Genomic DNA, 13283 nt, shown 5'->3' with positions numbered 1-13283 from the left:
ACACAAAAGGAATAGCAGACCAGTCATGAATGCAGTTCTAAAATGTATGTGAGGCTTCACTTTTTGGCTTTGTGCCAAACAATAAGGAAGAGAAAATTCTTTTGAGCATTTTGTCAAATTTGAGAGTCATACATTTCAAAATGTGAGGAGCAATTAGAAATATCAAAACTCTTGAAAGATCACCCACTAGCAATACACTATTAAAACCACAAACATAGTTTAAGGCTGTAACTGAAATGTACTGTTTTGTTTAAATGTATTTACTCCTTCGGAATTGTGTCTAACCTGATTGATGCTGATATATGAACAAAATAACTAGCCTATCCATTACAATTGAAAAGATTACCGAATGAAATTGAATATATGAAAAACTTAACTGATGAAAAACTGAACTTGTGTTGACCAAATATTGAACAGTATGGCTGACAATTAAAAAACAGGAAACCAAATGTTCTGCACTAAGTGTCATCTTACAAATGAGGCCTGGCTCTTTTACAAACACAGCATTTGTTTGTGTGCTCCCAATTAACATACAAAAACAATACCTCATGGGTTCAAGCCCATCACATTATCCTCCTTATTAAATCCCCCAACATCTTATTTATATACAAAGCAGGTGATTGAGCAGTTTAATATGCGTTTGCTTACTTTCAAAATCAGCTGTTGCAGTCATGGTAACTATGGACTATCCATATCCTGTTTCTCAGTCTTTAACCCTGCTATTGTAACAACTTGGATAAATAAATCCATAATGTGAATCATGTAATGGACCTTTTTTCAAATTACAGATGTAGCTTCTGTTCATATCTTTAGAAATGGAGCATTACGTCTACAGTATTTAATTCTGGGAGTTCCTCGACATCTGTCATTTTAAACCGTTTTTAATTTCTTTGTCCCCAAGTGGTTTAAGGCATTTGGAGAGTAGAGCCATGCAGTTTCCTGTTATAAAATGACGTTATGCTTTTGTTGTTTCACGGTGAAGTTCTTGGTACAGTTAATTTTAGAACGCATTTCCAATGGTCTCTGGTCATTTCAATTGCAAAGCTAGCAGCCATGTTGAACGCCATGCCCTCATACACGGCCTGGGAGTGAGAAATACTGTTGCTGTGTGTTGTTATTGTTGGCTGTTAACACCATACTGTCATATAAACGCAATAGGATTTTGTAGCTTATCTTGGGGGATGGGTCCGTTTCCACAACATAGGGCTTTTCCGGAAATGCACCAAAAACACGTACAATAATAAACGTCCGCCTAAGCGTATTATGTTCCTTAAACACTTCAGTGCATTAGCCCTGCGTCTAAGATGTTATTGTTGTTGTCGCTAGCTAGCTAACTTAGCCTGAATTTCACCTTTGAATTCCAAACCACGTCGCCATCTTGCAAGGCAGATTTTCATCGTAGACCGGGGACTTAAATTGCCTGCTTATTAGGCATGTTGCTTCACTGCATATTAGATATTTGTACTCACCTCATATTTAGAAAATATATCGGTGTGAGATAAATGTATCCCTGGGCAGAAATATGTGTAAATTGTTGATTGTAAATCCGCGGGTTGTGAGCTGTGGACGACTGGGCAGACTGAAGGCTGCGCCGCATTTGTCGGTCGATGTCCTGACAGGGTAATATAAATTGCCTATACTCGGTTAGATCCACAGCTTTCTGGAATTCTCTAACACAGTTGTGTGAACAGTAAACATATATATTTTTTTCTTTACATAGTAAGCGGACTATTATCTGATTCTCTTAATAAATACTTTACATTTGACTCTTTAGTTTTTATATACCTGTAAGGATTATGCGGTGTAACAGCTAAATCGTCCCCTCAAACAGAGTAACGTTCCTGGTGTTTTTCACTTTTCAAAAATACACATTTTGCTTAATTTATCTCATTTGACTACAAACGTTCAATGTCCCGTTTACTCAAATATGCCAGAAAAGTATTATGTGTCATAGTTATTTATTCGTTATCCTAAGAAGTTTATAATCAAATGAACCGAGAAAGTGATAGTGACTCCGAAGGAGTGAAACACATTATTGTGTGGCTAAAAGTGAGCAGCTATTGCTTTGTTGCAATTAGTTAAGACCTATGGTTAAGACGCTTCCTGCATTATCTAAAGATGGGGTGACGTTAAATAAAGCAAACCTTCCGCTTTTAGGCTGTTGTTTTTATACACGTGGAACCATTAGTACGTTAGGCTTTTGTCTGTACACGGATTGTTTACGGTAACGGTCAAAATAATGAGTGTTTACCCGGCTGTCTTTATAGTTTTATCCTATTTGGTTTGGATAAAATGCATTTACTATCGACATCGAAGCTCTTTAGTTAAGTCGTTGAATCATTTTATGAACGTGTTAACAAGCAGAGACACAGTCGGCGCAGACATCAGAGCTCTGGTTGTGACTGCGCATCCGGATGATGAATGTATGTTCTTCGCGCCAACGATTATACGTCTCGTTGAGTTAAAAGCCAGCGTTCATTTGCTGTGTTTATCCGAAGGTATGGTTTCACTACACTATTGTATCACAATGAGCTTTATGACATCATTATAAAGTTATGGAGGAATGCTAATATAGCCTCAGGATAGCTGCTAACAAATGGAAGCTAGTTTTAATCACGTGCTTTTACTCATTTGAGTTAAATAGATAATAGTTTGTTAAACATAAATGTTAAATTGAATGTGAAGGATATGGAAATGGCAGCTTCTGGATTTTTTTTGTACCATATTATTCGTCATTGAATTCTAAAATACACCTGAAAATAATTTCTATTCAAGTCCTTACTATGTTGTATTCACATAATAAAACCTTATACATTCAAGAACTTGTGATTTTGAGTGAATTAATAATTCCCTCAATACTGTAAAATAAAGAAAGCCAGTCTTGGTGTTCACTGAACATACATCTAATAAGGCCAACAGATCATACATTTGTACAGTTACTAGCTTTTTCAGGAAAAGCATAACACATTTGGTGTTGATTATATTAAAAAAAAATCAACAAGGGTTTCTGGAGTGAAATAAAGGCAACTCACTTCAAAAAACTTATTTTATAAATGATGATACATAGAAGCATTAGGGTACATGTGTATATTTCATTCAGATCGAACTTAACTGGTGTTAGAGGACCAGCATACAGCTAAAGAACATATGACATTGTAAAATGTGTTACATAGACATAATTATGTTAGCCATTATGGAGCATCAATAGCCTAATTTGTCCTCCAAATATTGTACAGGAAACTACTACAATCAAGGAGCTCAGCGTAAACAAGAACTTCTCAACAGCTGTGCAGTGTTGGGGATACCAGACTCCAGAATCCACATAATAGACCATAAGTAAGCAAACCTATGCACCAACATACAACACAACGTTTTTACAAGTAAAAACATTTTCTTATGTTTTCCTTTCAATGTTGAGAAAACTGAGTTTGAGTTAACTTGTTAAATAAATATGTGTCATAAACATCGTACTCTTGATCGTACTGTTAATTGGTGTCAGCCCTCAATGGTTTAAATCTGAAGCTAATTGTTGGCTAAAAAAATGACATAGGAATATATTAATATATATCTGCTGCCCTTAATTCAGGAGTCAGGTCTCAGCATGTCTGCCTGTTGGGAGCCCATCAGCCCCCTCCCACCAAAAGAAGAAATCGCAACCATCCATTCTCACCACAACAGAGCCGATCTAGCCTGTGGCCTTATGTATAACTGCCTATGTGTCAAAGGAAATAAATGAGAATGCCCCAGGGACGGTGATCGGTCTTCCCTGTGGGACACAGAGCCCTCTAAGAAGCTTTTAAATTCCAAAGTGACATCAATCTATCTATTAAAATGCCCCATACTTTAAAATATAGTAAAGCAATTTTTGAAATTGTAATTATAGCAAATGCAATCCATTTTTTGAGTTTATGTTTTTTTAATCAATTGAGTAAAAAGGATTAACACATTTACTTTTGGGAAGTAATTGTCTATTTACTTAATTGTACTTTTCTCCTTTTCATTACTGAATTAAAGAATTTAGTGGTGCTCAAATCCAATCTGTCTTTAATTATTTAGCCGTTGACAGGTAGATTATATTAGTGGAAAACTTTGGTAATTTTTGTTTGTATTGTGGGTTACATACCAAAGTGTTTCTTGTGCTGGCAAACTTTTGAGCATATCTGCGTGTCAGTTGTAGACTATGGAATGAAAGGGGATTTTCCAACAGTTTTCTTAGAAACTAGTTGTCCATTCCAGGAACTTAACAGTTCAGAAAATAAATTATAACTTTAGTGTGATAGCTCTCATTCATCTCCGAGTACTAAAATAAATGAGAGGAAGTCAGACAACAACAAAAAAAGAATGTCATGGATGACGTACAGAAACAGCTTTGGTTAGTATGGCGGGGTTGTAAACTCCTCTAAGTTAAAACAGATTTCACTCACAGCCACAGTGGTTTTACATTCAAGCAGAAATCGAAGCCAGGACTACTTGTTGGCCAAATTATTCGAGGAACTCGTTATTCTTCATGTTTCTTTTTTGTTGTGCTGTTGATGCAGCTGTAAGACTTCCAGTCTCCTGGCTGTGGCTGTGGCTATTGGCAAGGTCAAGTTACTGAGAAAGAAGTGGTAAAGGTGATGTTGAAGAGGGGGAGTTTTTTCCTGTGGAACAACCCTGCAGCTTCCCCTGAAATGTTTTGAGTTTCTAAGAATCTCGGGGCCGCCCACATTTCAGTCTCTACACGTTGGTGCAACAAGAGAGAGCTGCATGAACTCAAGCACTAACCTGGAGCTTACAGCAGTATTCTGGCAGCCTGCCCAGGTTGTCTGCTCTAGAGAACATTTTGTGTGTGTGTGTGTGTGTGTGTGTGTGTGTGTGTGTGTGTGTGTGTGTGTGTGTGTGTGTGTGTGTGTGTGTTTGTGTGTGTGTGTGTGTGTGTGGTGTGTGTGTGTGTGTGGTGTGTGTGTGTGTGTGTGTGTGTGTGTGTGTGTGTGTGTGTGTGTGTGTGTGTGTGTGTGTGTGTGTGGTATTTTAAATGCAGTTTTATAATCCTGTGCACACAGAGCATCACTGAACTTTGATCTTAGTGCTGTCTGCACTTCTGCTGAACTGGAGAGTAGCCCATTTTCCCTTTCTGTGTATTCTGCTGTTTGCTCAAAACACAAACCTTATCAGCACATTGAGAGCCCCACTCTCTCCCAAACAAGCTCTGTCTCCATCTCTCTCTCTCTCTGCTCCCCCACTCTTTTCCAGCACCCCTCCTCCTCCTTCTCCTCCTCTTGTCCGTCTGCTGGAGCCAACTGCCAAGGACTGTGGGATACATTTTGGCCATGCTCTGAGCACAGCTAATGTAGGTCATTCCAAGCTGTTTTTCCCTTTATGTGTCTGCATATTGAGAGCCACACTTTGGCTTTGCTCCTAAGCTTCTCTGCCAAAGTATAGTTCATCCATGACTTTACCTCTCCCTGCTTTTTACGCTCGTCATTTTAAACAAAAAGAAAGAAAAACATGTTGCGCAAAAGTTGGTGACCTTTCCCTTTTTTCATATTTACACAATCAGAAAAAAGCTGCACAATTTCAATATAATCCCAAGCCCTTTGCATTTTAACAATGTATTGGAGTTATACTAAGATGATTGGAGGTTTGATTATGCTAATTAACAGTAGTTGAAGTAACAATTTCAAGACTGACCTCTATTGTTTTAAAGCTCCTAGCCCCTTAGTTCAAGACATAATATTTGTATGTAATGCTATAAAGAAAAATCTAGAGAAGCTCCTCAGTGTATGTGTCATTTAAAAATATTTGCATTTCCCATTTATGCCAAGCTAGTTATTATGTTGTTGTAATGCGAACACAAACCAGGAAGGTGCACCTTTTGTCAGCATCTACTTGTCACTGCCGATTTAGTTGGACTAGGTTCAAATGTTGTTACAGTTTTGAATCAAATCCATCTCATTGAGTCAATTAATTTCAAATGATGTCTTGGTTAAAACTAAATGGTTACCCAACGAGTATTTGACCTCTATGGGCTCTTTTTCTATGAAGGGGGTTTTGTTTTTTTATGCACAAGGATGCATGGAACCCACATTCCTGACTATGGATTCACATTATTCCACTGATCCAGTTGCTGTAACACGGCAAAGTACGCAGCAATGTACCATCAAAATATGTGCATTAGTAAACTGAAAGCATGTCAACATGGATGTAACAATGCAATATTTAATATTATTAAAAATACACTAATTGTAATTATCCTCATGCAAATGATGTGGCATCTAGATATTATTAAACTTGGTCAAACTGTATTAAACATTTGCAAAAAACTAGTACCAGACCTAATGCATACTAATACGTATTTTTTTGCAGTATTGACCGTCTCATGTCATGCATCAGGGAAGTGTGTGCTGGGTCCACTGGAGTTTTGTCTTCAAGCTAAAGTCTCAACTTCACACAGTGTAGGTTTATGTTTCATAACGAACAAACTGAGTGAGACCTGCTTCCTCACAACTAAAGCCTATGCTATGGAATAACAGGAATAACACGTGAATTCTGCTTTAAAATAGGATTTTCCCTTTAATGCTTACTGAATAGGACAGCTGTGTAGACAGTATCTGGGGCCCCAGTGCATGTTGGGGCCTTTGTGATCAAGCTGGATCTGAGCACGCTCTGCTGCCTCTCCACTTGCACTGGCCTGACCTCTGTCTACTCCCTGGACTCAATTATAGCTGCTCACTGCACACATCCAACCACCTCGACGCTTCGTTACATTATCAACCAGACTGAACCAACTCTATAACAAACATCACATTTATTTAAATTCCTCTACTTATATCGCTTTTACTTAGAAAGTTAGAAAGATATTTACTGAGATATTATCACAGACTTTAAAATGTCTTTTTTTAATGTATGTTAATCTTTTTTTGGATGTAAACAAAGACATAAGCATTACGTTTGTGGAAAGGAAAGCCGTATTGACTTCAGTAACACCGTACCCCCATACAAGGTTTAAATATTCATCGATCGTGGTAAAAATAGCTGTAGCTAATTTAAAGGCACACGGCAGAGTGCAGTAAATAGTGGTGTGATGTTCCAGCCTGGCCACTGACCTGTGGCTGTGCTTTTATCCCAGATACATTTGTCCCCAGCACACACTGGCTTTCTGAATAGTCAAACAGTTGCTTAACTCAATCCTGCTGCCGGCAACACACATGACATTTTGTCACATTAGCTTTCTCTTTCTATCAACAACCTCTCTTTCTAAACACTACTTACATAATTAGTCAGTTTATTACCTCAAAAAAACCCTGGACGATAAATGCCTCTGAATGATTGTGTAACAAAGTGTGTCTATTGGTGTTGCTGTATTAACTGCCTCATTACAGAGTGAGTTTGTGGGTGCATTGTCAGTTTGTAGTGGCATCACAGCGGTTCCCAGCAGGACATTATCTGACTGTGTGGATAGAAGCCTGGCAGTTTCGCAGGCCTTTGGTCCATGTGACCAGACTAACCAAGCCCTCTTTCACACACACGCACGCACGCACACACACCTACTGAATCCGCCTTACTCGGCCAAAGTTCTACCACTACATACAGATGCCTGCAAGCAATTACACATCCACATGCAACGCTACAAAAGCGGAGCAGGGGAGGTTACTTTAGGACATGTTGCACTGTTGCCATGGCGAGGCTGACTCTGCCTGCATCCTGCATGAGAAAGGTCAGGTGTCTTTTGTTCATTTTTCATCCCACCCCTCTCCATGCAGGCTTGTGCTTTGCTAAATGCCTCAGATAATAAATGAATAAATGCACTAGAGAGAATATAGGGCAACATTAAGAAATGCATGAGTGTGGCCAAGCTGTGAACTCGGAATGGTATTTTACGATTCATACACTTTTGTCAAATACCTTTTATTACATTAGGGGCCTTGAACATTTTAGAGAAGTTTGAATCAATTTCCCTGTACCATCCCAAACAATCATTATGATATGTCACAGCAGTGCATTCACTCGATGACGGACAGTTTTAAACTATCTCTGAACCCCCGACCCGCCCCTCCTCCTACCCCTGCTCCCCATGACATAGCCTCCCCCCCAACCCTCCACCTCTTTACACCGTAGCCTGACCCTCACATCACTGGCCACCAATAGATCAGTGCTCTAATCCATCACTTCCCCCTACCAGCCCAACTGTCCCGGCTCATTGTTAGCAACGGAGGGGAGGGAAGAAACTATTTATGACCCCCCCCCCACACCTACCCCCACTTTAAAAAACGTACATATACATGCACTGTCACACCATCCATGTGCCACCCCATGTGAGGATGTTATAGGGCTTCTCGATTATGGCAAAAATCATAATCTCGATTATTTGGGTCAATAATTGATATCACGATTATTAAAAACGATTATCCATTTACTTTGAAAACATTCATTTATTGAAAAAAAAATTGAACAGTATGTTTTTAACAGTTCATTACCTTGAAATGTAAGTATAATTCAACTGAAAAACAAATAAAATAAATAATTTAAAAAATAAAATAAATAATCGTTTTATTTCGATTATGTTGTTTTCATAATCGTTGCAAGCCAAAATCGTAATTGCGATTAAAATACGATTAATTGAGCAGCCCTAGGATGTTACACTATTGTCAGATCTAGTCACCATTACATGTTACCAAGCCATTACATGTTACCAAGCCCCTTAATGACCATTTGATCTGGGATTGAATTCCATATTTATTTTTAGGATTGACCGGTGCACAAAAGAGTTATTCAGTCTAAATCGTGGAACGAACGAATGGCCTACAATCTTTGAGCAGATTTTCTTTTGGTGTAAAATTCAAAGCTGTAAACAGAAACGTACAATACTGTAGAACAAGACGAGAAAAGAAAAGTCTTTGTTTGTCCTTTTCCAGACAGCTTCAATGTGGTCTTTCCAGGATAGCAGATGATCTATCTTAACATCAAAGTATTTGAAATGGAAGGACCTGTTCAATTAAATTGTTCAGCAACACATCACTGATCTTTCTGCTTATCTCATCAGACCGACACCCCCATGGTTTTCAAACCGTCATTGCTTTGTTGTCTGTTTGTGTTTTAAACAACAGAAATCAGAGGAATCATATCTGGTGGACAAACTGGTTCTATTACATTGATTCTTTATTATGGTGGCTGGTTTCTATTGAGTTCATCAGGGGTGTTGAACAACTGCAAAAAAAACGTTTTTTATTCTTTCAATTGAGAGGTATTATTTGTGCCAAAAAGGAAGTATCTGCATGTAGAGTAAGTCACAAACTTGGGTTGGCCAAGTGATGTGTATGTAATGTGTTGTCTTCAGGCTGTAGTTTCAGATGCACATGAGGGGTCGTCTGACCCCTAACCCCCTGGAATTCACAAAACTCGTAAAAAAGTAGGCGCCTGAGAAACACCAAGCATGCTTATGTTGTGTAGAATTTACGCAAGTTACATCACAGACACAATGCACTCCTGTTTATCAGTAATATCACTTGGAAGATAACTACATCCTTTTTTTCACCCTCCAGAAAACTCCCAGATGATCCCAAAGCAGAATGGAGCGTCTCCCTGGTCTCTTCTTTAATTGTGAAGCACATGAGAGAGCACTCCTTCAACATGGTATGTTCAGCTTCGCGCTGAATTCTTTCCTTTCTTAGCAGTTGTTTTTTCCTCATTTCCTGTCAACAAACCATTTCCCTGCCCTTTTGCGTACGAAATCCATGTATTGCTTTCATAAGTTTTAACCATATGTTTTTGCACCTCATGTCTCAAGCTCATTGTCCCATTTTCCTTGTGGCCTGCATAGTATTCCTGTCAGACTGCGTCTCTTTTTGTCCAGCTCAGACTTCATTTTGAGCCTCCCTGAAAACAAGAGGAAATGGCCTCTGCTGCAGTTGAAAGTTTGGATTCAACTTGGTGTTTACATAGATGCTTATCTGCCGCAGTGTAGTTCCGTACTATTAACTCATTGGAATGTGACTAATTTAGAATAATAATTGTTATTCGACTACCAAAATAGTAAAATTCTGACAAACAAAAAGTACAGCAGCTATGACAAAAAAAAGTTCTTATTTATCAAATACAGCTGCGTTGTTTTTATGCTGCAGTCGCTGATCTCTTCTTCTTCTTATCAAAGACGACAAACAAACATACCGTCTCCTCCCATCCTGTCAGGTTCTGCAGAAAGAATTCCTCTTGACCAAAAAGTAGGCTAGAGAATCATGAGTTCTCTAAAGAATGTATGCAGCAAAAACAGAGATAAGCATCATGAGTAAAATGTGGTTCGCTCTTAAACTGAATTACCTGTTTCCTTGGTCTTAAACCACGGCAATCTCTTGATTTTCTATATACAGGTCATGAGGGATAAAAACAAAGTCTACTTGTTAACTGATGCTTGATTGCAACGACATAGTCATGGTAGAATACGCCCGAGCATAGCAAATGCCAAGTCTTTAGCACTTTTTCTTTCCCTTTGACCTGATTGTTTCTTGCTTCCTCTTGTGTGGAAGCATGCACACAGAAAAAGGCTTTTAAATATCAGATGTCAGCTGTCAAACAGCTCCAAAGTCAAGACACACTAACCCAAGACAAATCTTTTGCCTCCGTTTATTTAAATTCACTTTTAGATACCCAAATGCTGGATTTGAGTGAGACATTTTGTTGTTTCAGGTGCTGACCTTCGATGGGAGCGGAGTGAGCGGCCATGCCAATCACACAGCCATCCATAAAGCTGTCAGGTACTGACTTTTAAAGAAAGACTTTAAAGATGCCAACCTAAAGACACCATCCAGATTGGTTTGATGTGCCTTATGCATGGTACCCACAGCCAACTCCACGGTCATAAAACATTGTCCAGGAAAGTGCAGAACATTGAGAGCCACATTAACAAACATCTTTCCAAATATTTCACTGCACACACACCATGTTTTTTATAATAGGGCTGTTACATAGCTGAGAGGCCGTCCTCAGAGGCACTGGGCTGTGCTCCCAGAGAGCAGCAGTAAATCCTGTCCCTGAAGTGGTGAGGTGGGAGGGCAGCTCTGGTTTGGAGAGGCCAACCAAGCACGTAGCATCAGACTGTTGGTTTAAAAAAAAAAAAAAAATGTTGAGAGCCCAGAGCGGCTGTGCACTAGCTTTGCAGTATTTTAAATCTCAGTGGTTTGTTGTTGAGTTTCGTCAACGTGTTAAAGGGACAATTCAACTACAAATAGAATAAATGGTTTCATAATGTTAGTTCTTTTTATCAATATAGATTGGTGTGAGTTGCTTTGTGTCTCCAATACAATAGAAGTCATTGTCTATTTCCATGCCAGTTAACAAAAATAATCCACATATCTAGAGCAGTTTTATGTAGGAACTATTTTCTTTCTACCAAACTACAACCAGCAACCGTATCACCCCTCAGGAGTCAGTAATAGTTCCTACGATAAAATGCTCTGTATCTTGAGTTACCAGATCATGATTTATGGAAAGAGACAAAGCTGTTGAGTTTATTAAATGTATTTCTTTTGGCGTTTTGAGCACCACAAACCAAGTGCCATCCTTTTCTCCAATATAATGGACTTTATTTGAGAAAAAGCAGACATGCATACATCTGATATCTTCAAAACTCTACAACTTACTCCATAACATTATAAGATTGATAAACAGAACTATATATATTTTTGATGTTGGGATGAGCTGCCCCTATAGTTGCTCTTGAAATGCAAATGTAAACGACTTGAAGTAGATTTGACAGAGGAACAGGAAATTAAAATGTCATGTCCCTAGGGAAAAAATAACCCTCCAACTTTCAATACAAATTGACCTGAAACACACACAAGTATATGCTTACTGCCTCTGTAGGCTCACACATTTTGACATTTGACTCATTTGTGTCAATCAGTGTTAAGAAAGCTCTCATCTTGGTTATAGATTGGCAGGTAGGAACATCACACCATTGCCATTTACTTATCATCTCTTTGACAACAATGTTTGCCTCTTCAATATTTGTAACCTGTAACACGGCTGTTCCCTCCATTTACAGCTATCTGGCTTCCACTGGACAAGTACCCAATGGTAAGTGGGACACAAAGACAACTTTTAAGAGGGTTTAAACATTTGAAAATGTGTGTCCAAAGTACCTGGTTGCAGTTACTTGTGAATTTTCAGAAAATAAACCAGTAAGGTTTCCCTTGCGTTAATTCCTAAATCCTCATTTGGAAAGCTTTTTCTGTGATGGTAACTGACCTGGTAATCCTTTCCTACAAAACTCAAACTAACTCCCTACCAGGATAAACTCAATCTGAAACAGTTTTAGGAGGGATCAGTCATATACCCATTGCTGTGTTGGAGCTATACGTTATATAACATATTAAACTGATCATTCTTGAGTAAGGAACCACTTTTTCTCTCGCTGTTGGATATGAAAAAGGCAATACAATTCAGTACAAAAGCCTTTACAAAAGTTGTATTCATTATGAGGCTTCAGGTAGCATTTGTATTAAAAGATACAGACTGCCTGACATGAGTAGCTGCTTCTCCAGTCTGCTAGAAGGTGCTGTGGACTGCTCAGGCTGGGTGTTTGTTATTGTACAGCGCCCTCTTCTGTTCTAAAGGGTAACCAGGGTTGCATGACTTTTGTTTCCCATCTATAGAGTTTGGTCTGCTGGTGGCAACGTGAGCCCAGACAGTTATCCCAAGCAGCAGAAATGGAAACAGTACTTAGATATTACTTAGAAGTACCTACTTAAGTAAAAGTATAAATAATAATGGTATTAAGAGAACAAAATTAAGTCCTGAATTAAAAATGTTACTGAAGTAGAAGTACAGAAGTATTATCAGCTAAATGTACTTCAAGAATCAAAAGTAATAGTACTCGGTATGAGTCAAGGTAGTGGAGTAAAAAGTATGATATTAACCTCTAACATTTTGTGAAATAATAATTCATAATAATTCATTACATTTTTTATTAGAGCGCTTTTTCAAGTGCTCAAGCGCTTTACATTACATATTACACATTTTGCAACAGTGAATACAAAATAAATGAATAGACGTGATTGAAAGGCATTATGACTCTCCGCTTGAACATAATCAGGACAGAGAGGGTACAACATGTTCAACTGACAATACTCTGCGAACAAGAGAAACATTAAGGCCCAGAGAGAACACCCACATTAAAGTCTGAGCAGACGGCATGATAAGAAACCAGCACAGCGGGCCAGAGTAGTTAATCATACATGAAATATCAACTGTTGCACTGTGCTGGTTGAATAGCAGAAGGACATTATCTACTCAGTCCCAAGGCCAGA

The 13283-nt window shown here is 38.6% G+C and overlaps 2 protein-coding genes across 3 annotated transcripts in view; one reads left to right on the top strand and one right to left on the bottom strand.

Annotated features, from left to right (window-relative positions):
• The window catches only part of ncor1 (nuclear receptor corepressor 1), a 67412-nt gene extending 65789 nt beyond the window's left edge, over positions 1–1623 (bottom strand). Inside the window, 1 exon segment of the mRNA XM_034099825.2 lies at positions 1470–1623. The gene's annotated coding sequence lies outside the window, so the exon portion shown is untranslated.
• The window catches only part of pigl (phosphatidylinositol glycan anchor biosynthesis, class L), a 35238-nt gene that overhangs the window by 19976 nt on the left and 1979 nt on the right, over positions 1–13283 (top strand). Inside the window, exons 1-5 of one of the 2 annotated variants that reach the window (XM_034099827.2) lie at positions 2064–2498; positions 3237–3336; positions 9522–9612; positions 10663–10730; positions 12020–12051. In XM_034099827.2, coding sequence (XP_033955718.1) covers positions 2240–2498; positions 3237–3336; positions 9522–9612; positions 10663–10730; positions 12020–12051 — 550 coding nt within the window. In that variant the 5' untranslated portion in view covers positions 2064–2239. Of the gene's footprint in view, positions 1–2063; positions 2499–3236; positions 3337–9521; positions 9613–10662; positions 10731–12019; positions 12052–13283 lie in introns of those variants that run through there. The other variant, XM_071205378.1, reaches the window with a different exon arrangement.

This window comes from Pseudochaenichthys georgianus, chromosome 14 (assembly GCF_902827115.2).
Source record: "Pseudochaenichthys georgianus chromosome 14, fPseGeo1.2, whole genome shotgun sequence".
Lineage (NCBI taxonomy): Eukaryota > Metazoa > Chordata > Actinopteri > Perciformes > Channichthyidae > Pseudochaenichthys > Pseudochaenichthys georgianus.
This window is presented reverse-complemented; position numbering and strand designations above follow the sequence as displayed.